Genomic DNA, 27,462 nt, shown 5'->3' on the forward strand with positions numbered 1-27,462 from the left:
ATATAACCGTGGGGATGTTGTCATCGGCCAGGTCCAGCTTCCCATACAGACAGCGCAAGCGGCCCTTTAAATGGCCAAAAGCACACTCCACAGTCATTCTACACCGACTCAGCCTGTTGTTGAACTGATCCTTGCTGCTGTCAAGGCTCCCTGTGTAGGGTTTCATGAGCCACGGCATTAAAGGGTAAGCGGGATCTCCAAGGATCACAATGGGCATTTCGACTTCCCCTACAGTGATCTTCTGGGACAAAAGTCCCAGCTTGCAGCTTCCTGAAGAGGCCAGTGTTCCGAAAGATGCATGCGTCATTTCCGGGCCAGCCTGCGTTAATGTCAATGAAACACCCATGGTGATCCACAAGCGCCTGGAGAATCATAGAGAAATACCCCTTCCGATTAACGTACTCGGAGGCTAGGTGGACTGGTGCCAGAATTGGAATATGCATCCCATCTATTGCCCCTCCGCAGTTAGGGAAACCCATTTGTGCAAAGTCAGCCACAATGTCATGCACATTACCCAGAGTCACGGTTCTTCTGAGCAGGATGCGATTAATGGCCCCGCAAACTTGCATCAACACGATTCCAATGATCACCTTTCCCACTCCAAACTGGTTAGCGACCGATCATAACTGTCTGGAGTTGCCAGCTTCCAGATTGCAATAGCCACCCGCTTCTCCACCGGCAGGGCAGCTCTCAATCTTGTGTCCTTGTGCTGCAGGGTGGGGGTGAGCTCAGCACACGGTCCCATGAAAGTGGCTTTTCTCATCCGAAAGTTCTGCAGCCACTGCTTGTCATCCCAGACTTGCATGACGATGTGATTCCACCACTCAGTGCTTGTTTCCCGAGCCCAAAAGCGCCGTTTCACGGTGGTGAGCATGTCCATGAATGCCACAAGCAATCTCGTGTCCTATGCGTTACGCGAGTCAACATCCTCTTCGGACTCCTCACTGTCAGTTTGTAGCTTACGGAGTAACTCGACTGCCAAATGCGACGTGCTGGCAAGACTCATCAGCATATTTCTCAGCACTTCGAGCTCCATTCCTGCAGACCGAAAGGGAAGACAGAGTGTGCAGTACAAAACACGCTGAAAGATGACGCCAAATATGGATGGAAGCACAGGGATTGCTGGGATGCGATGCATCACAGGGCATTGGGACAGGACCCAGAATGCCCCGCACCCTCTGCCCCCTTCTCACAAGCTACAGAGCCAGAATGGGAAGAGGTGCTCTGTGGGATAGCTGCCCATAATGCACCGCTCCCAATGCCGCTGCAAGTGCCGCAAATGTGACCACGCCAGTGTGCTTGCAGCTGACAGTGTGAACACACTGCAGTGCTTTCTCTACTACGCTCTCCGAGGGCTGGTTTAACTCATAGCGGTCTACATCTGCAAGTGTAGCCATGCCCTGAATTAAACGCTTAATGCAGTTTAACTAATCCACTTTAAATTCACACCTTTAGTTAATGCATATTAATTTTCCTAAATGTCCCTGTATAGACGAAGCCTTAGGCCTGGCCGACACTACAGAGTTAGATCAACGCAAGGCAGCTTATGTCAACCTAACTATGTAAGTGTCTACACTAAAATTTTGCTCCGGTCGACATAACAGCTTTGCTACACTGACTGAATAACTCTACCTTCACAAGCAGTGTAGAGTCAATGTTAATGTAGCTAGGTCAATGCAGTGCCAGTGAAGACACTGCATTGCTTACTTCGACTGTTATTGGCTTTCAGAAGCCATCCCACAATGCCCCACACTTGACACTACAGTCAGTACAAGCGCTCCTGGTAAGGACACGCACCATTGACACAAGGAGTGTAGTGTGGACATACAAAAGTGATTTAATTACTGTGGCGGCTTTATGCCGATGTAACTGAAGTCGACATAATTTTGTAGGCGAGACATGCCCTTAGTGTTTAGAGTTCTGCCGGATTCACACTGGCAACACAAGACCCAGGAGTGAGAATCCTGCTTTTCTGTCTGCTTTGCCCCTTCTCCTGTGCTATAATCTTTGAAGGGGAGACTGGTGCCAAGTCTACATTATAAATTTACGTTGGAATAACTGCGTCACCTAGGAGTGAGAAAAAGCCACACCCCTGAGCAATGCAGATATACAGACCTAACCCCCGATGTAGACAGCGCTATTTTGATGGCAGGGCTTCTCCCATCGACGGAGCTGCTGCCTCTTGGGGAAGTGCAGTACCTACACTGATAGGAAAAGGCCTCCTGTTGGGAAAGTAGCAACCTTACAGAAGCGTACAGCACCGCAGCTGCACTGCCGCAGTGTTTTAAATGTAGACCTGCCCGGGAACTACAGATGTGATTCACTTGTTTCCTGTGTCATTTCCAATGCAACCTATAATTGTACATGGGCAGTAGTATGTCCTCTTCCATCTCCTGTTTTGGAATGCCTCTCAATTGAGAGGGTATTTCCTTTCTGGTATTCTGTCGCTGCCCTCATTATCTACCGCTTCCCTGTGCTGAATTGCATCTATCCCTCCTCTGCCCAGAACTCCTGCAGTCCTTCACCAATAGCACACTTTATACTTGATTTTGACCTGATATTTTTCGCCACCATGTGGTGAAAATATGCATTGTCATTTTAAGTTAGCAAAAAAATTCCCGTTCAACACATGTCGGCATGTAGGAAGCATAAAGCCAACCTGCTTTGCCTATGCCCTTTTCTGTCCAAGCCATGAGTTTTATTGACCCTTCTTTGCAACATGGAATCTTAACCATCCCAAACTGTGCAAGATGTTTTTAGGACAACTGTAGCTTCCATACAAATTATATCCCAAAACACTGTGAAGTTAAGTGACACTAAGGCTTTGTCTACACTAGCACTTTTGTCGGTCGGGGTGCCAACCCCCCCCCCCCCCCCCCCCGACTCACATAAAGTTTCACTGACAAAAGCATCAGTGTGGACAGCGCTATGTCGGCAGGCGAGCATCTCCTGCCGATATAGCTACCACCACTTGTTGGGGGTGGTTTAATTATGCCAGTGGGAGAGCGCTCTCCTGTCAGTATACAGTGGCTACACAGGAGACCTTACAGCAGCGCAGCTGCAGCGGTACACGGTGCCTCTGTAACGTCCGTAGAGTAGACATAGCCTTAGTAGCTGAGGGGAAGAAGAACAGGCATAAAGGCAGGAGAGGTGTGTTCATCTGCAGTTTGGAGATGCTCTTTTTGGATTTAAAGGAGGAGAAGGTGGTGGAGTGTCAGTGTGGTGAGACTGAGACTAAATCAGCACTGGCCAGGCAGGGGGCGTGGAGTGGGGCACAAGAAGGGTGTGATAAGGATCATAGGCCCAGATAGAACAAGTCCATGGAGGGTTTTAAAATCAAGGCAGGAAATCCTGAACTGTATCTGGAGGTGAATGTGAAGATAGTGGAGGAAAATGAGAGTATGCACATAATGTGTCTGGCTGTGTCAGCATGTTTCTTACTCCTCTCCTGCTTCAGCATGAGGAGATGCGTTAGTTACCCCTTATCTAGCATGAACCCTGCTTAGCTGCCTGTTCTGTCTGTCAATCACAGGTTTATCCTACACCCCCATCCTCCATGTATGGGCCACATTGTGAACTGGATAATGTACCTCAGTTTCCCTGAGATCTCTTAACAGTGCGTTTACACTTCTGCCGAGTGGGAAAGAGGAGAATGCTGAGATATTGGCAAGTGCCTGACAAGGGGGAATTTGGTTCCACACTGATGGATCTTACTTCTGGCAATTTTCTGCAGCCCAGAGTCCGTGGAAGCTAGTCCAGCTGTCGATGAGAAGAATGTGTACTCCAGTCATGGCTATGAGGCCACCCAGAGGCACAGCTATCGAGGGCTGCCTTATGCAGTGAGTACTCACCCTTTAATCTGCAGAGCATTACACTGTACCAGCCCCTTCCTTTACACTCTGCTCCCTTGCTCCTTCTCTAGCCCTTTCCCTACATAACCTGAACTGCAGTTTTGTTTAGCTCAAACTTTGTAGGCTGCGTACTATGCAGTCTACTCTGTACCTCCATCTGAGAGAGACAGAGGCAATGCGGGGGTGGGGGCATGCGGGGGTCACGTGCCCCCCCCCCCCCCCCAGATTTCTGCCTTCCCTTTAGCAACATCTTCTAGAGGTTTACTAACTGTTGGGCAAGCCTCACCTCAGTGGGCCACTCAGTCTGTCTTGGTTGGGCGGGACGCAACCAAACATTTGAGATTGGCCCAGTAAGGAATGGAGACGGCGTTCCCTCCCCAAGCCACACTGTGCAGGGCTGGTGTCGCTGCTTCCCCCACAGAATGTTCCTCCTTGCCCCACTAGTACTAAACCTCTGTACTAAATAAAATGCGTTGTCTTCCATTACAGGATTTTTCTCGCATACCTCCTGATGAGAGCTCGTGTACCCCTAGGGGTACGTGTGCCCCAGTTTGAAAACTGCTGGTATAGCTTATTTTGGGGCAACAGCAGTGTGACTGAGTCCTGCCAAACTTCCTGCATTTTGTGTGTTTGTTACTCTCAAGGCCCCATGTTCTCTTCAGCAAGCTTGATGTAGGTTCAGTGGCAAGATCCCCTGCTTCCTGTAATGCTCTGTGAGGCAAATAGGAAAATCTGCAACAGCTTCCTTTAAATTTTAAAGTGGAGGATTTTGTTGAACAAAGTTTATGAATGTGTAACACCTTCCAGAGTATCCTTGCTGGTGGTGTTTGATACCAACTGCAATTTATTTTACACTGTCTTCACACTTCGTTTTCAGCGTGCTGCAGATTTTCATATTGAAAACACATACCTGTCAGAACTTGGGAAGGTTGGGGAGAAGTTGGAGACGACATCTGCAGAGGGAAAGCATGGAAAGTGGTTTGAGATTTTGGGATAAGCACATTAGCTGGATGTTTTTTCAAAACAATTAGCAGTGAAACAGTCAATATTGACATTTGAATTGTTCTCAGAGGTTTGAGAAAAATAGTGACAAATAGTAAAAAATTGAGACAAATAGTGCAGTTCACGCCTCTCAAAGCTATTGCTTCAAGCTGTTTGCAAACTGCTGTTTTCCATTCAGATTGTTTGTTGGTTTCTTGGATGGCTGTTGAGTTAGAGCTGAGTTTTAGGCTATGCCTACGCTATAAATTACTTTGGTATAATTTATGTTGCTTAGGGGTGTGAATAATCCACACCCCGGAGTGACATAAGTTACACCAACCTAAGCAGCAGATTGGACAGCACTATGTTGGCAGGAGAGCTTCTCCCTTCGACATAGCTACCGCCACTGTGGAGGCAGGAGTTCTTAAGCCAATGGGAGAGCTCTCTCCTTTCACCAGAAGTGCAGCAGCAGCGCAACTGCAGTGTAAACATACCCTGAGACTTTGAACTCCCTATGTTCAAAATAATTCTGATGGAGATGTTTATTTTCAGGATCATAATTATGGAGCTCCTCCTCCTCCGACCCCTCCAGCATCTCCCCCAGTTCAGACTATCATCCCTCGTGCTGAGCTGAATGGCTTGCACTCTCCTGACGAGGAGAACTCTGGGGACAGTGAGAGTTCCTCAGAGGGAGAGTCCATTCCCAGCTGGTGTCACTGCACTCTCTCTCAAGATGGCTTCCTCATCAAGTGTGACAAATGCAGGTAACTTCTGATGCATCGCAGAACTGGATGGCTTCTAATGCCAGACTATCACATTTGAGTTGGGGATGGACTTCCTGTTGCTGGTTGAAGTGTTCTGTCGAGTGCTTTGCCAAGTATCGGCCCTCCCCCTTAGCTCTGTCAACCTGACAAGTGTTGGGGGCACTAGGAGTGGAGATGAGAATGATAAATTGATGCTTTTACCACCGTAGGCCCCTTAGAGGGCATGCAGCTTGTGACATCTGGTTGACTTTCAGGTTGACTGACCCTTACAAAACTGGCTTCAATTGTTCATTCTCCTTTTGCAGGGGAATGAGCAGGGGGAAAGTGATCAGACTCCGCCGCCGGAAGCAGGACAATGTGTCAGGTAAGGCTGCGGTTATGCTGAGACTAATGGTGACACTGTTGTCTCCTCCAACAGGGCCAGAAGGTTCTTCGTTACTGTCTCTCAGTGCTCTAATCACCTATAGCTGTGATAAACACACTCATGTGTCTTTTCCTTTTCACCGTTGGGACTCGAGGGATGTGGCAAGTTCTCTGGGGGGCAGAGAGACCAAATATGCAGTAATGTCATCTTGTGCAGTGTCAGAAGGTTGGGAGAGTGGTGGAGGGGAGGTTGAGCTTGTGGGGCTCTCAGGTTGGGGAGCAATGTCTAACTAGCAAATCATCGTGAAGGGGGACCAGGGGACATGCAGATCTCTCCATGGTAGACATAAAGTTGCTAACATGATACTCCTCCCTGCAGGTGGAGACAGTAGTGCAACTGAGAGTTGGGATGAGGAGCTCTCCCCCTCCACAGTGTTGTACACAGCTACGCAGCACACACCCACAAGCATCACTCTCACTGTTAATCGGGTCCGCAGAAACAAACCTAAGAAGAGGAAGAGGAGTATGGAGAAAGCTCGCACTGCACCAAAGGCCAAGAAAATCAAGGTATTTGAGCATGGCAAAAACAGCCCAGACCAAATGCGGGACGCAGTATTGGTGAGTTTAGGCTGACCCCTACTGTGGTCGGCATGCCCAAGTGTGGCTCATCCTTTGGTTACTCTGTGTAAGCAATGCCTGTCTGGGCAGGAAGTCCTCATGTCCCACCACTGCCTCATCTTTATGAGCTGCTTGGCCACCCCAGCCTGGAGCTTACAGATTGATCTGTCTTCCCCTTTGTTTCCCTACACTGCCCATTGGTATTCAGAGGCTTTAGGTTTGGTTTTGAATTGCATCTCCATTCCCCCTGCTGGTTCATCAGAGTTCAGAAAAACCTCTTCAGGGGTCCACATCTGCCTGTGGCAGAGGGTTCATTGATATGATGGGACTGAAATGTTAAGAGGACTCTGTTCTTCTTTCTCAAAGGTGTGTGCTGTGTGTGGGATGCAGTTACTGGGGGGGGGGGGGGGGGGCAGAACTGTTCTGCATGGGGTGAGCTGATTCTTGGGAAGGAGATCTCCATGCGTGCTTTTCATTGTCTTACAGCTCCCTTTCTGGACTACCCACAACTTGTGGCACTTCTGGGTGGCTTTCTTTGAGGTGGTCTGAGTCTGATGAAAGGGTTTGGGGATTTCAGATAGCTTTGGATTGTTCTTCATCATGCCTGTGTGTGTTGTGAAGCAGACAATACATGCTATTTGTGTCTTCTTCACCAGCAGCTTGATTAGTGTAATTTGCTACTTACTTGGGCTTTCCTTGAATTTGATCTGCAGCCACAGAGATAACAGAATACAGCTTACTCATTAGGGTTAAGGAGTTGATAGCACCAACCCTCTGTGATCTGCAGTAGTTGCTGTTAAAACCTTCTGGTTCAATTCTTAGTATTACTGAATAAAAAAGCTCAATGAGAGATGGTCCCCGACCCTCCTCCTTACCAAGGCAGATGAGATTGGTCAGCTCGCTCTTTCTCGTGGTCCCAAGATTTTGCCTTAGTCAGGTCGGGGTGGGGGGGGGGTGAACTTTCTCAGTTCAGAATGTCTGCTGGAGTCCTTCTGTGGGGCTTTTCTGTTCAGGTCCGGCACCTCCTGTTTAAATCTTCCTGCGGCTTCGGCCATCTTTTGTGAAATGCTGTGGTCTCTGGGCCGTTGGGCTGGGAGAAATTTACATGTTTAATGTTATCTAATTTAAATGTGATCCTTGGATTCCATCGAGTGGGGGGAGAGTGCTTTATAGAAATCTAAAGAAAGGGTATAAATACTGATGGGCACCGTTCTCTTGTTTTGGGCACAGGCCTTTCGAGAAGGTTCACGGAAATCTCTGCGGATGAAGGTGAGTGGAACTGAGCTGCCCGCATGATTGTGTCACTTCTCTCAGTAGTTTTTTTCCTGATTTGTCTGTGTGGAGCTCTCTGATTCCAACACTAGCTTCTGGACAAGCCCTGACCTTTCACGCACCACAAAGGAACCTTTTCTGAGTCCCATTGGTTGGTGAACTCTGCTTTCACCTGAGAGGACTCATCAATTTCTCTCTGCTGGGTAAACCCCATCCTGCTACCTAGGGTGAGGCTGATCAGTGACAGCTGTGAGGAGAGATTTTGGGTCCGAGAACGCAGGGTTGAGTCTTGGCCCAGTATCTAGTCAGGTAAGCTGTCATTTGATTAATCTAATCTAATGTACTTGTAAGTTGTCTATCACTTTGGTATCTAATACCATATAAGTTTAAATAATATTGGGTCCATAATAGAAATGGTGTTATTCCTCTCCATGCCCCATGAACTGGGAAGGATGAATGTAAGTATTCAGGCTTTCTGGATTGGTAATGGTTGTCTCACAGGTACCATTTCTGGGGAAAGGGTTACATTTGGACCAAAGCACTGTCATAGAAATGTGGCATTTATCTATCAGATCAGACCAAGGTCCATCTGTGATGTACCAGGGTACAATCTAGACTAATGATCAGCTGTGTCACCCCTGCCCTGCAGCTTTGGGTGCCTTACTTGCTGAAGGAGTTCCCACTTGGATTGTTCACAAACAGCCTTCGAGCATGCAAGCCACACCCTGAGTGTCTGTGTGCAACTTCAGCCTGTCAGCCACGCTGGGGTTACTCTCTGGCTCTCACCAGCCTTGGTTAGACTGCAGGGTGATCCCAACACACTCCCAGTCTTAGATTCAATCATAGAATATCAGGGTTGGAAGGGACCTCAGAAGGTCATTTAGTCCAACCCCCTGTTCAAAGCAGGACCAACCCCAACTAAATCATCCCAGCCAGAGTTTTGTCAACCCTGACCTTAAAAACCTCTAAGGAAGGAGATTCCATCACCTCCCTAGGTAACCCATTCCATTGCTTCAACACCCTCCTAGTGAAAAAGTTTTTACTAATATCCAACCTAAACCTCCCCCACTGCAACTTGAGACTATTACTCCTTGTTCTGTTATCTGCTACCACTGAGAACAGTCTTGATCCATCCTCTTTGGAACCCCCTTTCAGGTAGTTGAAAGCAGCTATCAAATCCCCCCTGATTCTTCTCTTCTGCAGACTAAACAAGTTTATTAACTATAAAGAGATTTTAAATGAGTACAAGTAATGAGGCATAAAAGTCAGAAAGGGTTATAAGAAAATAAAGTTAAAATGCTACTGGTGCCGTTTCTCATCATATGCTTTCAGCAATCTTACTGACCAAACTTCTTAGTTCAGGACCCCTTCTCCCATTGTCATTTCAGGTGCAGTGAATGCAATGGGCACTGAGGGAGAAAGGGGGTGCCTTGGCATGTTTGTCCTTCCCTTTTACAGTTTCAGTCCCTTCTTGAAAAACATTTCCAGTTGAGTACCAGGAGACAAAAAGTCTAGGGGGAAGGATGTTCCCTGCATTAACCAAAACGGTAACATTGTGGACTCATAGAGTCCCGTATCATTGGTGAAAGCAGATTTTTTCTGTGCATCCTTTTTGAAAGGAATCTGTCAGTAACCTCTAGTTAAATCAAAAGAGCTGAGATATTTAGCTTTGCTTAAAATGTCCAGCATATCATCAGTTGTACGCATGGGATACACATCTGGCTCTGTGACAGCATTGAGTTTTCTACAGTCAGCACAAAACCTTACAGTGTTGTCTTTCTGAGAGATCCAGATCCCAGGCGAAGCCCAAGAACTGTCAGAAGCTTTAATTACTTCTAGGTCCAACATGCTTTGTATTTCTGTTCCTGCACCTTGACAGTGGGCCCTGGTCCTTCTGTAATGATTTTTTTATGTCAAGTATCAGAGGGGTAGCCGTGTTAGTCTGGATCTGTAAAAGCAGCAAAGAGTCCTGTGGCACCTTATAGACTAACAGACGTATTGGAGCATGAGCTTTCGTGGGTGAATACCCACTTGGTCGGATTTTTTTATGGGTTAGCAAGTGTCTTCCCTGGCTTGTTAGAAAACCCTCTTTGTGTTCTTGCAGCACAGACAACACCAGACTGTTTCCAGCCATCACACTTGAGACTCACTTAAAATTTGGTATACCAGTGCATAAAGTGTAAACCTCATTTAAAAAAACAAGCTGTGCCTAAACTCTGCTTGCTGTGCCACTTTGACATACCAGGGTAGAGTCCAGGCTGGAGGTTACAGCAGCAAAGCATTGTAAAGCGCCCCCCAGGATAGAGGGCAGGGGTGACACAGCTAGTCATTAGTCTGGATTGTACCTGGTATGTCTCACCATCCTAGTTCAGTATCTTGGTCTGATAGTCGCCAGTACCAGATGGTTCAGAGGAAGTTGCACAAAATCCTGTAGTGGACAATTATATATGTAACTCATGTTTCTGAATATTGTTATCCTTTGTTTATCTGATCTAACATAATTGTGAATTTTCTTATTATGCTCTGAGGTTATTCTGTGGTGCCTGTCACTGAAGTATCAGTGCCAAAAACATTTCAGTCCTTTATGAATCCTTCTAAATTCTTGGCCTCAGTATCTTGTGTCAGAGAGTTCCATGGGTTAATTATGTCATGTAAAAAGAATTTCCCTGTTAAATTTATTGCCTTCCAATTTTGTTTGGCTCCCTTGCTGTAGTCTTATAAGAGAGGGTAAACAGGAGCACCTAATTATATTTTCTCTCATTCACTTTTAATAATGCCTTTATCATGGCCTCATTAATTTCCTGTCAAAACTACAATCCCAGCCTTCTCAATATCGTCTCATGCAGAGGTCTTTCCATGCTTCTAGCCACTTTTCATTGCCCGGTTCTGCACCCATTCTATTTATGCTCAGGGTTAGAGCCCTCCACTGTATTGGGTGCTGCACAAACATGTAAAAAACAGTCTGGTTTAAGAGAAAATGCAGCAAATCAGGGTAAAAACAATGGAAGGGAAGGTAGGATAAGCTAACAGTGCTAATATTGTATACTTACATATTTATTTTACAATTATTTATTAATTACATCATCGTCACGCCTAGAGCCCTAGTCATGGACCAGAACTTTGTTGTGCGAGGTGCTGTACAAACAAAGAACAAAATGACAGTTCCTGCCCCAAGGAGCTTACAATCTAAGTGTGAAACAAAAAACAGATGTGTATAGATATGTGGGATTACAGGGAAACCATGAGACAGTGCTACTGGTAGGCAGTGGTCTTAGCACACCAGCAGCCTGACTGTTGTCAAGTTCTTTGTAGGCATCACAGCAAAGGAGCATTTGAAGGAGGATAATGAGGTAGCTTTGCAGATGTTTATGGTGAGTGCCTCGCAAACGCAGGGGTTAGCCTGGGAGAAAGCATGAAGGTGCATGTTTATGAAAACTTTACAACTAGGTGATGGAGGCTGGAATCATGGGTCAGTTGGAGGTAGGAATTGGCAGCAAATAAGAAATTATATGTAAAGTGGGGATTGATCCTGAGTGTCCTTGAAAGTGAATACAAACAACTTACGTTTAATTCGGTAGAGACCAGGGAGCTGGTGGAGAGATACCGAGACACATGGTCAAAGTGACAGGCTAGGAAAATGATCTTAGCAGCAGCATTCTTAGTGGATATGAGCGGAACAAGATTGCATTTGTCAAGATCAGAGGGCAGGATGTTGCAGTAATCAAGACACAGAATGATGAGTGCTTGGACAATGGGCACATCTGTAATGTTCCGAACTGGAGTGAAGTGTTTTTTTGTTATTTTTAACTATTTTATTATGTGTCTATTTCTACTATTTAATCCTCCACCTGTTCTGTTATTTCTAAGTTTCCCTTTTTGCAACCTCTACACAAGTGTGCATTTTTACTAGCCTATTTCTACTTTTTATTCTTAAACATTTACCTTTTTGTGTTTTGTCCTTTCTGTTTTGGGGGTTGGGAACTACACCTCTACCTCGATATAACGCTGTCCTCGGGAGCCAAAAAATCTTACCGTGTTATAGGTGAAACCGTGTTATATCAAACGTGCTTTGATCCACCGGAGTGTGCAGCCCCGCCCTGTTCCCCCGGAGCACTGCTTTACCGCGTTATATCCAAATTTGTGTTATATTGGGGTAGAGGTGTATAGAATGAATGTTGGGGCGAGTGCAAAATGAGGAGTGGGGAATAAAGGGCTGGAAGGGGAAGAGTATGCAAGAGGAGCAGGGAAAAAGGAGGAGATCAGGAGGCAAGTGAGAAAAATCGGTCTTGTTTCTCTGTTCCCCATGCCTCTGAGTCTGTCTTCTCTCCATATAGGACAATTCAAGCAGTGTGCCCCTTATGGGTTTCATTCAATGCAAAATTTTCCATGGCTCGCTAGTAAGAAGCAGCTTTATGCTCTGTGCTAGAGGGTGTAAAATGGTACCACCTCTTGGGTACCCATGTGATCATCTGAGTAGTTGAGTGGGGCCCCAGGGCTTGGTGAACAATTCACTTTGCTAGTTCTGGCAATAGAGGAAGAAGGTTGGTGAGCTCCAGCACTTCCACCAGAGATTCTAGGATCGAGTTTTCTCCCAGCAAGTGCTATTCATTCACCCTATGTTCTTTGATGCAGAATTCTCCTTCTGAAGCACATGCCCTGGATGAGAACACAGCTGAGGGGTGGGAGAACCGGATACGGCTCTGGACAGATCAGTATGAAGAAGCCTTTACTAACCAGTACAGTGCTGATGTACAGAACCTCCTGGAACGGCATCTAAGCACCAATAAAGAATTTGTGGGCAAAACTGCTGTGCTGGACACAATCAACAAGACAGAGTTGGCCTGCAATAATACAGTTATTGGGTCCCAGATGCAGGTAAGAACCAGAGTGAATACAGGAGCAAATGGAGGCCAATCCCATGGGGTCCTAGGTGCAAGGTCTGGGCTGGGTGAGCAAGAAGGCCATTTCAAGTCCCAGATGCAGATAAAGGCATATATGTGTATAAGTATTTGCAGTAGAAATAGGGAGGTATGCTATTGTTCAAGGCATTGGTAAAACCTCATCTGGAAAATTGTGTGCAGTTCTGGTCATCCAGGTTCAAGAAAGATGAATTCGTACTGGAACAGGTACAGAGAAGGGCTCCAATGCCAATCGGGAATTGAGCTTGTCTTACAAGAGGAGACTAAAAGAGTGTGGCTTGTGTAGCCTAGCAAAATGAAGGCCGAGAGGGGATATGACTGGTGTCTATATGTACACCTGAGAGGAGATGAGCTGTTTAAGCAAAATGAACAATGTTGGCACAAGAACAAATGGGTATAAACTGGCTGTGCATACATTCAGGCTGAAAATTCGAAGAAGGTTTCTAACCATGAGCGGTGAGTTTCTGGAACAGCCTCCCAATAGGATTAGTGCAGGCAAATAACCCAACTAGTTTTAGTTTATGAATAGGATTATATGACGAAGTTGCCTGCAGTATCAAGGGGTTGCATTCGATGACCCTGAAGATCCCTTCCAGTTCTATGTTTCTGCCTCTAGAAGGAAGAGGTTAGTATAATTCATGCTAAGGCTAAGATTTACTCATGGATATTATTAGTAAAAGTCATGGACAGGTCACTGGCAATAAGGAAAAATTCACAGAAGCCCGTGACTTGTCCCTGACTTTTACTAATAATATCCCTGACAAAGCCCAGCTGCGGGGTCCCCACACCGCCTGCAGAGGTTTGGCAGCTGCGGGGCCACTCCGGGGGCCCCCACCGCCTGTGGGGGCTCAGAGCTCCAGGATACCCCCACGGCCGCCGGGAGCTTTGAAGGACCCACAGTGCCCGCAGCTGCTTGGAACTCCAGGGGCCGCGCCGCCCGGCAGCCTCTGGCTGCTGTGAGCGGGAGGGAAGCCCTGCCACCCATAGTGGCCAGGAGCTGCGGGGAGGCTCACCACCACCTGCAGCAATTAAGAGCTGCATGGGGCCCACAGCAGCTGGGAACTACAGGGGAGCTGGAGTCCCCCCGCTGCAGTTCCCAGACGACAGGGCTGAATTCATGGAGGTCGCTGGAAGACATGGATTCGTGACTTCCGCGACCTCCATGAAAAAATTGTAGCCTTATTCATGAGACATCAGGCCAAGAGTCTTTACGACTTCTTGTACACCCTTCCCAACTCTGTTTATAGAAGAATGGGGTCCTTCTCAGGGATAGGTCCAGAAATCTTCCTGGCCTAGCCAAACCATTGCTGCTACATAAGGGATGTTTTATGCCTTCCTGGAATATATTTTCTTTTCATGCTAAGGTCCACACATCCATTGCAATGGGTACTTCAGCCTTACGGATTAGGGGCGGCATCAGACCTTTCAGTCTCTGGAGCAGGGGTTATTTCCTACTTCCTGATGTTCCCTCCAGTTTTTTCTGTTTTTACAGCAGCCAGTGGCTTAATCAGCCCTCCCCACTGCAAAGCTTTTCTGAGGGAAATTCCAAATTTTGCTTCAAATTTTTAGACCAACAGTTGGACTCAATGTGTCTTGTCTAATTCCCAGATGTGTCCCAAGTCTGTACTGGATTTTTGAGGAGATTGTCCCCTCAGCTTCACTTCCCCTTCGGAGGCATTGCATCAGCTGGTGCCCTGCTTGCTTCAGGGAGCAATCTAGGCCCAGAAAGGCCAGCAATGAAAGGAAAGGTCTCTGTCTCCTGCTCCCCCACTTATCGAGTGTCTTGCTGCAGAGCTCAGCTGGCCCTGGTAGGCAAGATGCAGCCCAGTCTAGATGGGGTTGTCTTGGCCCCCCATCCCCTGGCAGGAAGGGAGCCTGGCAGGATTTGAAAGAAGTGGCTCTGGGGCAGGCAGTCCCCCTCCCCCATCTCCATGAGGAGCGTGATGTCAGAAGGATAGAGCACCTGGGGGAAGATAGCGCTGTAGTCTCTCTAGCCCGCAACAGCAATCATGCCTTTGGCTGTGGAGCGTGATGGCCTCCTCTGTCTTCGCTTACCCTGCGGGTTGCAGATGGAGGGCACCAGAGACAGCACTGATGCTGCCAACGCTGGAGAGTGCAGCAAGGATCTACAAGCCCAACTCCTTCCCCCTGCTGACTCCTGTAACACACAACTGTCCTTCAGTGGAAACAGACGTCTATGGCTCATGTGGCTCCAATGTAGTAGAGGAGGTAGAGCTTTGGAGGAGCCCATCTAGGGTGACCAGACAGCAAATGTGAAAAATTGGGATAGGGGTGGGGAGTAATAGGAGCCTATATAAGAAAAAGACCCAAAAATCGGGACTGTCCCTATAGAATCAGGACATCTGGTCACCGTAAGCCCATCCCTGAGCCCCAGGCCAATACCTTCCTTGACAGACCTATAAGGGGCCCATGTGGGGGAAGGGAGACAAATAAGCCCAACCTCCTTGAGCACAGGGAGATTGCTATCCACTTGAAATGTTTTCAGAGCAATCTCTGAGCTCAAGTTTGCTACTCTCTGAAGCAGGATCATAGGGACAAACTCCCAAAGGGCGATAAAATGAATAATACATTCAGCACCATTTCCCTCCTTACCTTCAGAGTGCAGCATGGCATATCAGTGCAGAAAGGACCAGGCCATAGACATGCTGATTCTTGAAGCATGCAGATCTCTCCCATCACCAGGGGAATTCTTCCTCTTTAGAAAAGGAAGGTCAGCATTTCACATACAAGTTAGAGAATAAAATCGTAAACTATAATTTTTTATCGAAACCAAATAGAGGAGAGACTGTCAGGCAAGAGTGTAATGAGTTCTGCAAAATTACCCTTAGGAGGTCTGCATTCCCCTAGACAATCTATAACTATCTAACTGTTCTCATACACACTGGGGAGATATATAAGAGCGGCAGAGGTGTCCTGACAGACCTACAAGACTGAGAAAGTATCAAGCTGTCATCATCAGCTGGCGCTGCGGGTCGCCATGCCCTGGCTGTTGGGCTGCCGTTCCCAGCTGGCGCTGCGGGTCACCGTGCCCTGGCTGTTGGGCTGCCGTTCCCAGCTGGCGCTGCGGGTCGCCATGGCTCTCCTCCACCTTCTCTCCCCCAGCAGATCGCTGTGGAGTGATGAGCGTGGCAACTGCCCAAATGTGGAAGAACATTTGCTTCTTCTCTTTTTTCCGGTCCTGCCAGCACCAATGGGGCACCCACCAGCTGTGGCGACTGGAAACAGGAGGGAACAGGGTGCGTTGAACACCTTCCCAGCACCAGATCCCCCAGCACTACCTAGGGGAAAGACGCACTTTATCCCAGCATCTCAATCTCGGGCACACCACTGGTCCCCGGAGCCCTGGCACCCCATGGAGGCAGAAGTGGGTACTACTCCTCTGTGGTTGCTGAGAGAAGAATCCTCTTCAGCGTCTGAAGGGGAACGTCATGTGTCGCCAAAAGCCCACCATCAGTACCCAGCCTATGCTCCACTGAGCTTCAACACCAGTCCTCCAGCAGGCATCTGGCCAGCGGGTCACTGGCCTATGCAGTGGCACTATTGGAACCTCGGGGTTTCCCCTGATGCTGGGTTCTTCCTCCCACCAGTCCCACTCTGTGGTTTCCGGAAGATGGGCTACCGCTCCTTCCCACTTGGCACCGAACCCCGACTCTGCTACTGACTCCAGTACTGACATCCAGGAGATGCCTCCAGTGGACATAGTCAAAGCAGAGGAAGAAGGAGGAGCCCTTCCTCCTGGGCAAGCCTTCTCCTTGTCATACCCAGCCAAGGTGTCACGGGTCCCAGTAGCCTGCTTCCACAGGATGATTTCTGGGCCCAGCAGGACCATCTGAAGCGGGTCGCTTCAAACCTGGGCTTGGAGATCGAGGAGCTCAGAGACATCACACAGTCTTATTGATATCCTGGCTGCAGCAGCTCCATCCAGGCTGGCCCTGCCCATCAGTGAGACCGTGATGGGACCAATCCAGGCCCTGTGGCAAACTCCTCCTTCTTTGGTTCCCACTTCAAAGAGGGCAGAAAAGAATTCTGTGCTGGCAGGCGAGTTTGAACACCTGCACTCGCTTTGCTGGGGAGATATGATTTTAATCTGTGGGACTCCCTGAATAAATTCAAAGACTCCCTGCCCCAAAAGTCAAGACAGGAGTTTGCAGCCCTCCTAGAAGAGGGTTAGAACGTGGCCAGGACCTCTCTCCAGGCAGCTCTGCATGCTGCCGACTTGGCAGTCCAGACAGTAGCCTCTGTGGTCACCATGAGGCTCCAGTCCTCTGGGCTTCCCAATGAAGTCCAACAGTCCATCCAGGGCCTCCCCTTCGAAGGCTCCTCTCTTTTCTCGGAGCAGATGGACACAAGACTTCATGGACTGCAGGGCTCTACAATCCTTAGGCCCGTACACTCCGTCTGCTTCCAGAAAGCACTTCAGGCCCTAGCAGCCTACTTGGTTCTCGGCACCTCCAAGACAGGAGCCTTACAAAAGAAACGGAAGGAGTTATAAATGGCGCCAACCATTTCTGCCCACCTCAGCCTCCCAGTCGGGTCTCAGAGATACTCTGATCGGCCCAAGCAGGCCTTTTGAAGGTGTGCCCAATGGCGCTATACCAGTCACAGTGTCAAATTTGCCCCCCTTTTATTTTTGGACCGTCTGTCGCTCTTCAGCCTGGCATGGTCATTCACAACATTGGACAGTGACAGCTGGTTATACCCTGAAGTTCCTGCCCTCCTCTTTCCCACCAATACCTCTTCAGGGACCTTCTCGCGATCAACTCCTCCTCTAGGAGGTGTGTCATAAACAGACAGTTAAGAGTTAAGAAGTTCACCTAGCCTAGCTGACACCTGACCAGAGGAACCAATGGGGGGACAAGATGTTTCAAGAGGAAGGAGGGAAGTTCTTCCTTTGTTCTATTCATTAAGTTCTGTGCCGGAGTGAAAAGACCCAGGAATCAAACAGGGTAGTGAGTATTAGAGAAGGAATGTATTAGCTTATGTTTATTTCCTTTTGTGACTTGTTCTTTTTGCATAGAGGGATAATCAAATTGGGTTTTCTTTTGTGTAACTAAGGGTTTTGCCCAGGGGAACATCCTCTGTGTTTTGAATCCGTTGCCTCTGAGAGTAGCTTACATGCTAATCTCACAGAGGTATTCCTTTCACCCCTTTTCTTTAATTAAAAGTCTTCTTTTTAAGAACCTGATTGATTTTTCCTTGTTTTAAGATCCAAGGGGTTTGGAACTGTGTTCACGAGGAAATTGGTGGAGAAGTCTCTCAAGGCTACCCAGGGAAGGGTTATAGTACTTGGGAGGGAGATATTTTGGGGGGAAGACAGAGTTCCCAAATGACTCATAAACGGTTGTTTAAACGATTTGGTGGTGGCAGCATACTGATCTAAGCTGGTAATTAAGCTTAGGGGTTCTCATGCAGGTCCCCACAGCTGTACCCTAAAGTTCAGAGTGGGGGTGAAACCTATGACAAGGTGTAATTCCCCCCTACGTATGGGGGTCATGGAGGACATTCCTTAAGACTTGAGAGGGAAGAGGTTCTACTCCCAGTATTTCCTAATGCCAAAGGGGACCTCCAACCCATCTTGGACCTGTGTTGCCTCAACAGATATCTCAGGAAATTGAGGTTCCACATGGTCTTCCTGGCCTCCTCCATTCCTTGCCTGGATCCAGGGGACTGTACACTGTCCTCGACTTGGAGGACTCATACTTTCACATTTCTATCTTCCGTGACCAGAGAAGATTTTTCAGGTTTATAGTGTGTTAGCGCCACTACTAAGTCACCGCCCTTTCCTTTGGCCTATCGGCAGCCCTGCACATTTTCACAAAGTGTATGTTGGTTGTTGCAACCTTCCTCAGGTGGCGAGGCAGACAAGTCTATCTGTACCTCAGCGACTGGCTGATCAAAAGTTGGTCGCAGGCTCAGGTACAGAGTAGCATCAGCACAGTCCAAGCCACCTTCTGAGCACTGGGCCTGCTGATAAATGAGCAGATGTCAACTCTTGTTCCAGTTCAGAGAATGGAATTTATTCGGGCTGTGCGCAACTCAACCCAAGCCAGGGCATTCCTGCTGGAGGCCCGTTTCCAGACCATGACGGACCTGATATCCAATATCATGGCCCACCCTATCACAACAGCTCAGGCGTGCCTCAAGCTTCTGGGGTCCATGGTGGCTTGTACTTACATGGTTCAATACACAAGGCTGCACCTCAGGCCCCTCCAGGTGTGGCTAGCATCACTTTATTCCCTGAGAAGACACCACTTGGACTCAGTGGTTATGGTCCCTCCCCTGGTTCTCGCCTCCCTGGGCTGGTGGAAAGATCCAAGATCGGTAATAATGGGGGTGCCCTTTTTTACCCCACAACCATCAGTATCCCTAATTTCGGATGTATCAAACGTAGCGTGGGGAGCCCACCTCAACAATTTCAGGACTTGGATCCTCTGGTCCCAGGAAGGAACTCTCCCTGCACATAAACATCAGGGAACTCAGAGCAGTGTACTTAGCATGCCAGATGTTCCTTCCCCAGATCTCAGGCAAGGTGGTACAAGTCCTGACAGACAATACAGCACCAGGTTCTAGATCAATAAGCAAGGACAAGCTCGATCCTCAACCCTGTGTCAGGAGACCATCCATCTATGGGACTTCTGTGCGAGACGCTCCATTCATCTCTAAGCTTCACATCTCTTGGGGGCCTGGAATGTATTGGCGGATCACCTCAGCAGATCCTCTTCTCACCACGAGTGTCCCCTTCATCCGGAGATCACCAAATTCATCTTCCAAAATAATAATAATAATAATAAAAAAAAATGGAGATATACCTATCCCCTAGAACTGGAAGGGACCCCAAAAGGTCATTGAGTCCAGCCCCCTGGCCTCACTAGCAGGACCATGTACTGATTTTTGACGCAGATCCCTAAGTGGCCCCCTCAAGGATTGAACTCACAACCCTGGGTTTAGCAGGCCAATGCTCAAACCACTGAGCTATCTCCCCCCCCAAAAGTGGGGGCCTCCCCAGGTGGATCTGTTTGCCATTAGGCAGAACAGAAAATGCCATTGTTTTTGTTCGCTGCACGGCACAGCCAAGCTCCCTTTCCAGTGCCTTTCTGCTGTTGTGGACAGACCACCTACTGTACACCCCATCCCCTGTGCACACAGTTCTTCTAAAAATTAAGCAGGACAAGGCATGAGTTATCCTCATAGCACCAACATGGCCGTGCCAGCATTGGTTCAACATGCTCCTGGACCTCTCGGTGGCAGCTCCGCTCTCACTCCCACTCCATCCGCACCCGATTTCTCAAGACCACAGCTGGTTTCCTCATCCAAATCTCACCTCCTTGCACCTAACTGCATGGATGCTACATGGCTGAACCATGAAGAGCAGGTCTGCTCAGAAGAGGATCAGCAGGTCTTGCTAGGTAGTGGAAAGCCTTCCTCCAGGACTGCTTACTTGGCCAAGTGGAAATGTTTCACTCGTTGGGCTTTTGAACATGATCTCTATCCATCTCGATCTTTCCTTCAGTCTATCTTGGACTATTTGCTCCACCTAAAACAGCAGGGCCTGGCCCTCTTGTCTATTAAGGTACATTTGGCAGCCATCTCAGCATTCCACCCCCCCAGTGAACAGCAGATCACTGTTCTCCCACGAAATAACGGTCCGGTTTCTCAAGAAGTTGGAAAAACTGTATCCTCAGGTTCACAAACCTGGTATATTTTTGATATTAAAATACTCTCTGGGAGCCCTTTTCATAAGCCCCCATCAGAATTAATATATTTTCAAAAATGAAAACATTTAACATTGTTTTTTGAGTTGAAATGCTTATCCTCCCATTCCCCAGGGAATTTAAATTTGTTCCTGTCGAAACTCATCCTCTTTCCCCCCCCCTCCCCGCCTTCGAGTCATTAGCATAGTGATCCCTGCTACTTCTTTCTTGGAAGGTCGCCTTCCTTGTGGTGATCACCTCGGCCAAAAGGGTCTCTGAAATCAAGGCCCTTGCGTCAGAACCACCTTACATTGTGTTCAAGGACAAGGTCCAACTGAGTCCCTATCTGGCCTTCCTGCCAAAGGTGGTGTCACAATTCCATAACAACTAGGTCATATTCCTACCTGTCTTCTTCCCAAAACCTCTCAAGAACTCTGAGGAACGATGGCTTCATTCATTGGACGTTAGGCAGGCCTTCACTTTTTATATTGGGAGAACTAAACCCTTCTGCAAATCCATGCAACTCTTTGTGGCTATAGCAGAAAGGATGAGAGGGCTAACCGTGTCAACCCAAAGGATCTTGTCCTGGATAACCACCTGTATTTGGGCTTGTTATGAGCAGGTGAAGGTCTTGTCTCCGGCCATAGTAACCGCTCATTCCACAAGAGCCCGAGCTTCATCAGCGGTGATCCTCATGCAGGTCCCAAACCAGGGCATCTCCAGAGCCACAACCCGGTCTTCAGTGCATATCTTCGCGTCCCACTATGCCATCACCCAACAGGCCCGAGACGATGCCAGTTTGGAAGAGCAGTGTTGCAGTCAGCACGTCCATTAACTCTGAGCCCACCTCGTGGGGTTCTGCTTGTGAGTCACCTAGTATGAAATGGACTTGAAGAAAAAATGGTTACTAACCTTCTGTAACTGTTATTCTTTGAGATATGTTGCTCGTGTCCATTCCATGACCTCTCTGTCAGAGTTACTGGTAAGGAGGAACTGACAGGATGAGGGGCCAACAGCACCCCTTATACTGGCACATATGCGTGCAGCTCCAGAGGGCGCTACAGCCAGCCCAACAAATACCACTGAGGGGAAATTCTCCAGCAACGGCGCACACACACCTAGCCTGGAATGGACATGAGCAACACATCTCAAAGAACAGTTATAGAGGGTTAGTAACTGTTTTTCCCTGTAGCCTGATTTAGGGTGTACTAATCACTTCCTGGCTCTTTGAGCTCTGGTCAAGTGAAAAGTTCTTTATTTTGGATAATATGGGCATTTAATTTATTTATTTTATTGTATTTTATTTAATAATAATAATATTATTAATATTAATAGTATGGGTTTTAGGCTCGCCAATCTGTTTGATCAGAAGATAAAAGTTCTTGTCCCGAATCAGGCTCCACAGAATTTACAAAGGAAGCTCACTCTGAGACCGATATAGTCGTAAAGACTTTTTATTAAAATAATTGAAATAGTAAGCAAATGGTAAAATAATCAGAGTTACAAAGTTATAATTGCATTACTGCTATTCTAAAGATACATATGATAATATACTATATGCTACAAAGCTTTGGTTAATACACTCACACCCTTCCTTGATGACCTGGTGGTAAGAGACACAGGACCAGCCTTGCAGTTCAGGTTTCTCAAGTCTTGAGTAAGTGATGCAGTGCTTAGAGGAAATTAATGCTGCAAGCTATCAAAACTACATTAGGGTTTACTTGACTACTTAAACTTAAAATCAAAACCTAATAAACTAAGAATAAAACGTAGGGCAGCCGAGCTTAGCCTAGTTCCCTTTAAACATAAAGTTTAAGAAGAACAAGTATAGTCTAGTACTAGTAGCAGTCATCGTAGATAGAGAGAGTGGAGGAAGTGAGTCACCTCTTTCATAGGGCACAAGTGCCATAAATCCTGTGCCCAAATTTCATTCCTCACCCACAAAATGTTAGGATACGCTTACTCCATAGGCTAGTATGTAAAAGCAAAAAAAAAAACTAACAAAAAAAAACTGTAATGCATGACGTTTGTTAGCAAAAGTCAGGCTAACTGTAACCCTAATAACGCAAAATTTGTAGAAGCAAAAATTGTGTAAAGCAAGTAAAAAAAAGCTGTGTAAAAAGTTATAATGACCTCAACATAAATAAAGTGTAGAAAACCTTAAGTAAATAAAGTATAAAAAATAATTGTATGTTAGCAAAAGTCAAAACAACTAAAAAAATAAAATATCAAAATAGCCTATGTATAAACAAAATGCAACTGTCTCTCATTATTTCTGTAATAAAAAATATAAATGCTTGCTGTAATTAGTTACCGAAAAAAGACCTGTTTGCTCTCCCTCTGCACATGTAAAAGTTAATAAAACATCTGACTTGTTGCACCTAACAAAATAGTGAGAACTCAGTTTTTCTCCGACAAGTATGTATGCGCATATTGATTACCTGTACATACGCACATAAGTTTCATTGTGGTGTACCTGTTAAGTCTGTGGGTACAAATTGAAAAAAACCCCAATACCATTCTTCATTGTCTATTGGCCTAGATAAAAGGTCCTTGACATATGTGTGGGTACTTATCTATTTAGGTAACAAGCTATAAGTCAACTTTATGTTTCTGGGTAAAAGGTCTTAATATAAATATGTTCACTTTGCCTTAGCTTAACATACAGGATATGGCCTGTAGGTCTCTTGCATTACAGCCAAACTTACTTTAATATAAATCTATAAACCTATTACAATAAACCAAATACTTAAACTATAAGAAAAGATATAGATTTGCAAGCAAGCAGGTTAATCCGATAGGCTACACTTCAAAGCATTGCACTCCCACTTAACCATGTTCTGGTCATTCTTGTGTTTTGTAGATGGGTGGCAGCCTCTTTCCTTTCCCAACTTTGATCTTTACCATTTGATCTTCCCTGTGCTCCCAGAGTCTCTCTCTCTCTCTCTCTCTCTCAGGATCATGGTAGCAATAATGTTGGCTTTAGGGAAGAAGAAAGTCACTTATCTGTTCTTAGACAATATTTCTAATAAGAGTCTGTACAGAAAAGTGGAGGAAGCACAGAGATATGGTTTCTAGAGAATCTTGGATCAAGGACAGATTCATGGTGCCAGGAAAGTCTGTCATAGGTCTGGACTGAGGATGGATACTATCCGGAACAAGGTCTCAGATCAGAAAAAACATTGACATAAGATGAAGATGGCTATAATGGAAAACAAGAAGTATCACAAACAAAAATCCAGTTCTTACAGGACCCTGTTCGGAATTTTGATCTCATACACAAGCATGCCTCAATGATCCATGGTTTGTGAGATATCTCTCCAGTAATTCCTGGTATCCCGTCTGCATCTCACCCTCTTCTATGCATTGGCAGAGATCTAGTTCCAGTTGCATACTCTTCACTCTCACAACTGGTGAATGCAGAATATCAATTTTTTTAAGTGATTTTCCAAATTCAGTTCAGGGAATGAATACCAGAAAGAGAATACAACATCCACCAGCTGGAACACAATGATTCTTTCTTTGTGTGGAAAATGAAGCTGTTTTGGTCCAATAATCAATGTGTCCGATAGGATTTTCATAATAACAAAGAACACAGAGAGAAATTCTCCTGTCCTCGGCAGAGCACAGTTTCCTATCTGTATGTGCACTGTCCTTTAAAGGATTAGCAGAGTGGCACCTGCACCCAGAAATATCTTGTTCATCTTTTTTTGTATCTGGAAACAATAAAGTACCCTGTGGGGTCTCAATGTAATAGGACCTGGAATGTGAGGAAGTGAATGACACTTCAAAAGCTGGGTAAGTTCCCTCCAGTATGTCTTCCCACCTTTTCCACTGCTCTCTGGATAGGAAGGAGAGAGCAGCAGTGATACTGTTTATCTTTCTGGCTGGAGACGGTTGGGGCTCTCGGGCCTGATTAACCAAGCATTGGCACTTTGGATGTCTTCTCATAGAGGAGGTCTGCTATTGAAAGCAGTTCTCTATCCGGAACCAGACTGGTTTAAAATAAATATTTGGATGAAGTGATTGCTTTCATGGACTGCAAGAGAGAACTTGTTCTACTGGCTGGTGCAAAGTCCATAATTTTAACTCCATGTTAAACTAGTGAAGCATAGACTTGAAATCCTCCAGAGGGTTTTATTATGGGTGTACAAGAGTGTCCAAGCAAAACGTACAAATCTCTGTAGTAGAGTGTTCTCAGCATGTTCAAAAGAAGTTTTGTCCAAATCTCAACATTAAACCTTTGGGCATCAGTCTTATTCCAATCCTGCAAAGTCATAGAGCCACGACCTGGAAATCTCATTCTGCTCCTTACAGCCCAGATTGAACCACTGCAGGAAGTGTTGTTACACTTCATATCCATCAGAGTAGCTGCCTGGTAGTTGCGGTCTCCAATCAGAAGTGTGGGGTTTTTGTTTTGTTTTTTAAGTTTGGAGTTTTCTCCTTTGGGACCCAGTGTCGTACACTGAACTCAAACAGGCAGTCCTCCTGTGCTTCTTATAAGCATAACATTTTAATGCATAACAAAAAGGGTGGCTGGCAGGATTTGATCAAATCATACACCAATACATTTAATACATGCTACATTATTATTCTTTATCCTTCATTCTAAATTATATAAAATACAAACATAAAATCATACTACTACACTCACAACTGTCATAGGATTCGTTTCCTAAGTGAATTCAAGAAATATTCTTCCTTCAGTTAAGCAGTCCAGCCCTTAGGAGCACTGACAGTCTCAGGGCAGAGTAGTCACATCTTGAATATTGAGATTTGCTACACAGATATCAGACCATCAATACATAAGTTCACCAAGTTTGTATATTGGTCATCCAATCTTAGCCAATGCCTTGGGGGGGGGGGCGCAAAAGTCTTTGTGAATTGGTGTCCAGGGGGAGATGGAGGAGTTATTTATGTATAATTTACCTCGTTTTGAGTGTCCACATTTAAAGGATGATCCTGCTTCCCACTCTGGAGACACACTGCTTTGACAATCCCACTGTAACAGCTCTGTGGACCTTAGCATGAAGAAGAATAGGAAAGTTTATCCATGCTTACTTGAAAATTTGCTTTCTTCAAATATTAAGGTCCTCAGATCCTGGAGACAAATGGGTCATCCAGAATAGAGAAGGAAATTGACATGCAAGGATTTGGGGTGGTTGTCATTAGGAAGAATTTACCATGCTCAGCCGTGAGAGAAATTGTGCTTTTTCCTCAATTTGTAATTTAGGAAAGTAGTTTTGAATTATCCTGGCTGTGGAAATTATCTCAACTAGAGGGAAGGAACTTAAGGAGGTGGGGCATTCTCCTACTGCCAATGATTGACAGGTCTGGTTCTGCCCCCAAGCTGCAATCAGGCTGAAGTACCAATTCTAATGGATCTGTTGACCTTATTACTCAAAGAAAGGACATTTTTGGGTAAGCACAGATACATTTTCCTATTCCCATGAATAAACATTATTTCCAAATCATTGTCCATTGCCCAAATGTCTGTCTTGGAGTGAGTGGTTAATGAGCTGGTCAGAATTCCCAGGTCCTGTTACTAGAAGCCAGTTTGTTCGTATGTAAATCATAGGATAAAATCCACAGGGCTGTTGCCTGAGGTTCTGTTTTGAGTTCTCATATTTTGTTCCGGTTTCCATTGCAGTTGCAGCTGGGAAGAGTGACTCGGGTTCAGAAGCACCGGAAGATCTTGAGGGCAGCAAGAGACTTGGCATTAGATACCCTTATAATTGAATATCGAGGAAAGGTTATGTTACGGCAGCAATTTGAGGTCAATGGGCATTTCTTCAAAAAGTAAGACTGCTATTCACTGACCAGTGTGAGAGCACAGGGGGCATGGAGTGATTGAGGACCGCTGGGGGGGAACCACACACTGCCAGAAACCCTGCCACAAGGAGTCTTGCAGTTGTGCCATGCATAGAAAAGTAAAAAAGATACAAAACAGCACAGATCAAGTTGAAGGAGATTCCCACAACTGAGCCATTCTTTTTAGGTGACAGATCTGAGGAGCTGTCCCAGATTGAGGTGTCATTAGAGGAGGTTTTGAAACAAACTGTTAAATTAAACAGTAATAAGTCAGGATCAGATTGTATTCACTGAAGAGTTCTGAAGGAACTCAAATGTGAAATTGCAGAACTGCTAACTGTGGTATGTAATGTATTGCTTAAATCAGCTTCTGTACCAGATAATTGGTGAATAGCAAATGTGACGCTGATTTTTAATAAAGGCTCCAGATGTCATCCTAGCAGTTACAGGCCAGTAAGACTAACTTCAGTACCAAGCAAACTGGTTGAAACTACAGTAAAAGAACAGAATTATCAGGCACATAGATGAACATGATTTGTTGGGGAAGAGTCAACCCAGATTTTGTAAAGGGAAATCATTTCTCACCAATCTACTAGAATTCTTTGAGGTGTCAACAAACGTGGACACGAGTGATCCAGTAGATATAGTGCACTTGAACTTTCAGAAAGCCTTTGACAAAGTTCCTCACCAAAAACTCTAAGCAAAGTAAGGAGTCATGGGATGAGGGTCCCCTCATAAATCAGTAACTGGTTAAAAGATAGGAAACAAAGGGTAGGAATAAATGGAGAGAGGTAAGTACCGGTGTCCCCCAACGATCTGTACTGGCACCAGTGGTGGTAAACATATTCATAAATTATCTGGAAAAAGGGGTAAGCAGTGAGGTGGCAAAGTTTGAAGATGATACAAAATTACTCAAGATAGTTAAATCCAAGGCACACTGGGAAGCGTTACACAGGGATCTCAAAACCAGATGATTGGGTAACAAAATTGCAGATGAAATTCAATGTTGATAAATTCAAAGTAATGCACATTGGAAAACATAATCCCAGCTATACATACAAAATGATGGGCTCTGAATTAGCTGTTACCACTCGAGAGAAACCTTGGGATCATGGTGGAGAGTTCTCTGAAAACATCTACTCAATGTGCAGCAGCAGTCAAAAAAGCTAAC

General features: G+C 46.1%; 1 protein-coding gene across 7 annotated transcripts in view; it reads left to right on the forward strand.

The window, feature by feature from the left end:
• Positions 1–27,462, forward strand: part of SETD5 (SET domain containing 5) — a 148,643-nt gene that overhangs the window by 60,878 nt on the left and 60,303 nt on the right. For all 7 annotated transcript variants that reach the window (XR_004646489.1, XR_004646488.1, XM_034776003.1 and 4 more), the window contains exons 3-9: positions 3,734–3,839; positions 5,385–5,596; positions 5,902–5,960; positions 6,339–6,526; positions 7,808–7,846; positions 12,482–12,724; positions 26,131–26,279. Coding sequence is in view for 5 of the 7 variants with exons in the window: in XM_034776003.1 (XP_034631894.1) it covers positions 3,734–3,839; positions 5,385–5,596; positions 5,902–5,960; positions 6,339–6,526; positions 7,808–7,846; positions 12,482–12,724; positions 26,131–26,279 (996 nt within the window). In the remaining 2 variants the exon portion in view is untranslated. The remainder of the gene's footprint in view (positions 1–3,733; positions 3,840–5,384; positions 5,597–5,901; positions 5,961–6,338; positions 6,527–7,807; positions 7,847–12,481; positions 12,725–26,130; positions 26,280–27,462) is intronic.

This window comes from Trachemys scripta, chromosome 7, assembly GCF_013100865.1.
Source record: "Trachemys scripta elegans isolate TJP31775 chromosome 7, CAS_Tse_1.0, whole genome shotgun sequence".
Classification (NCBI taxonomy): Eukaryota; Metazoa; Chordata; order Testudines; family Emydidae; genus Trachemys; species Trachemys scripta.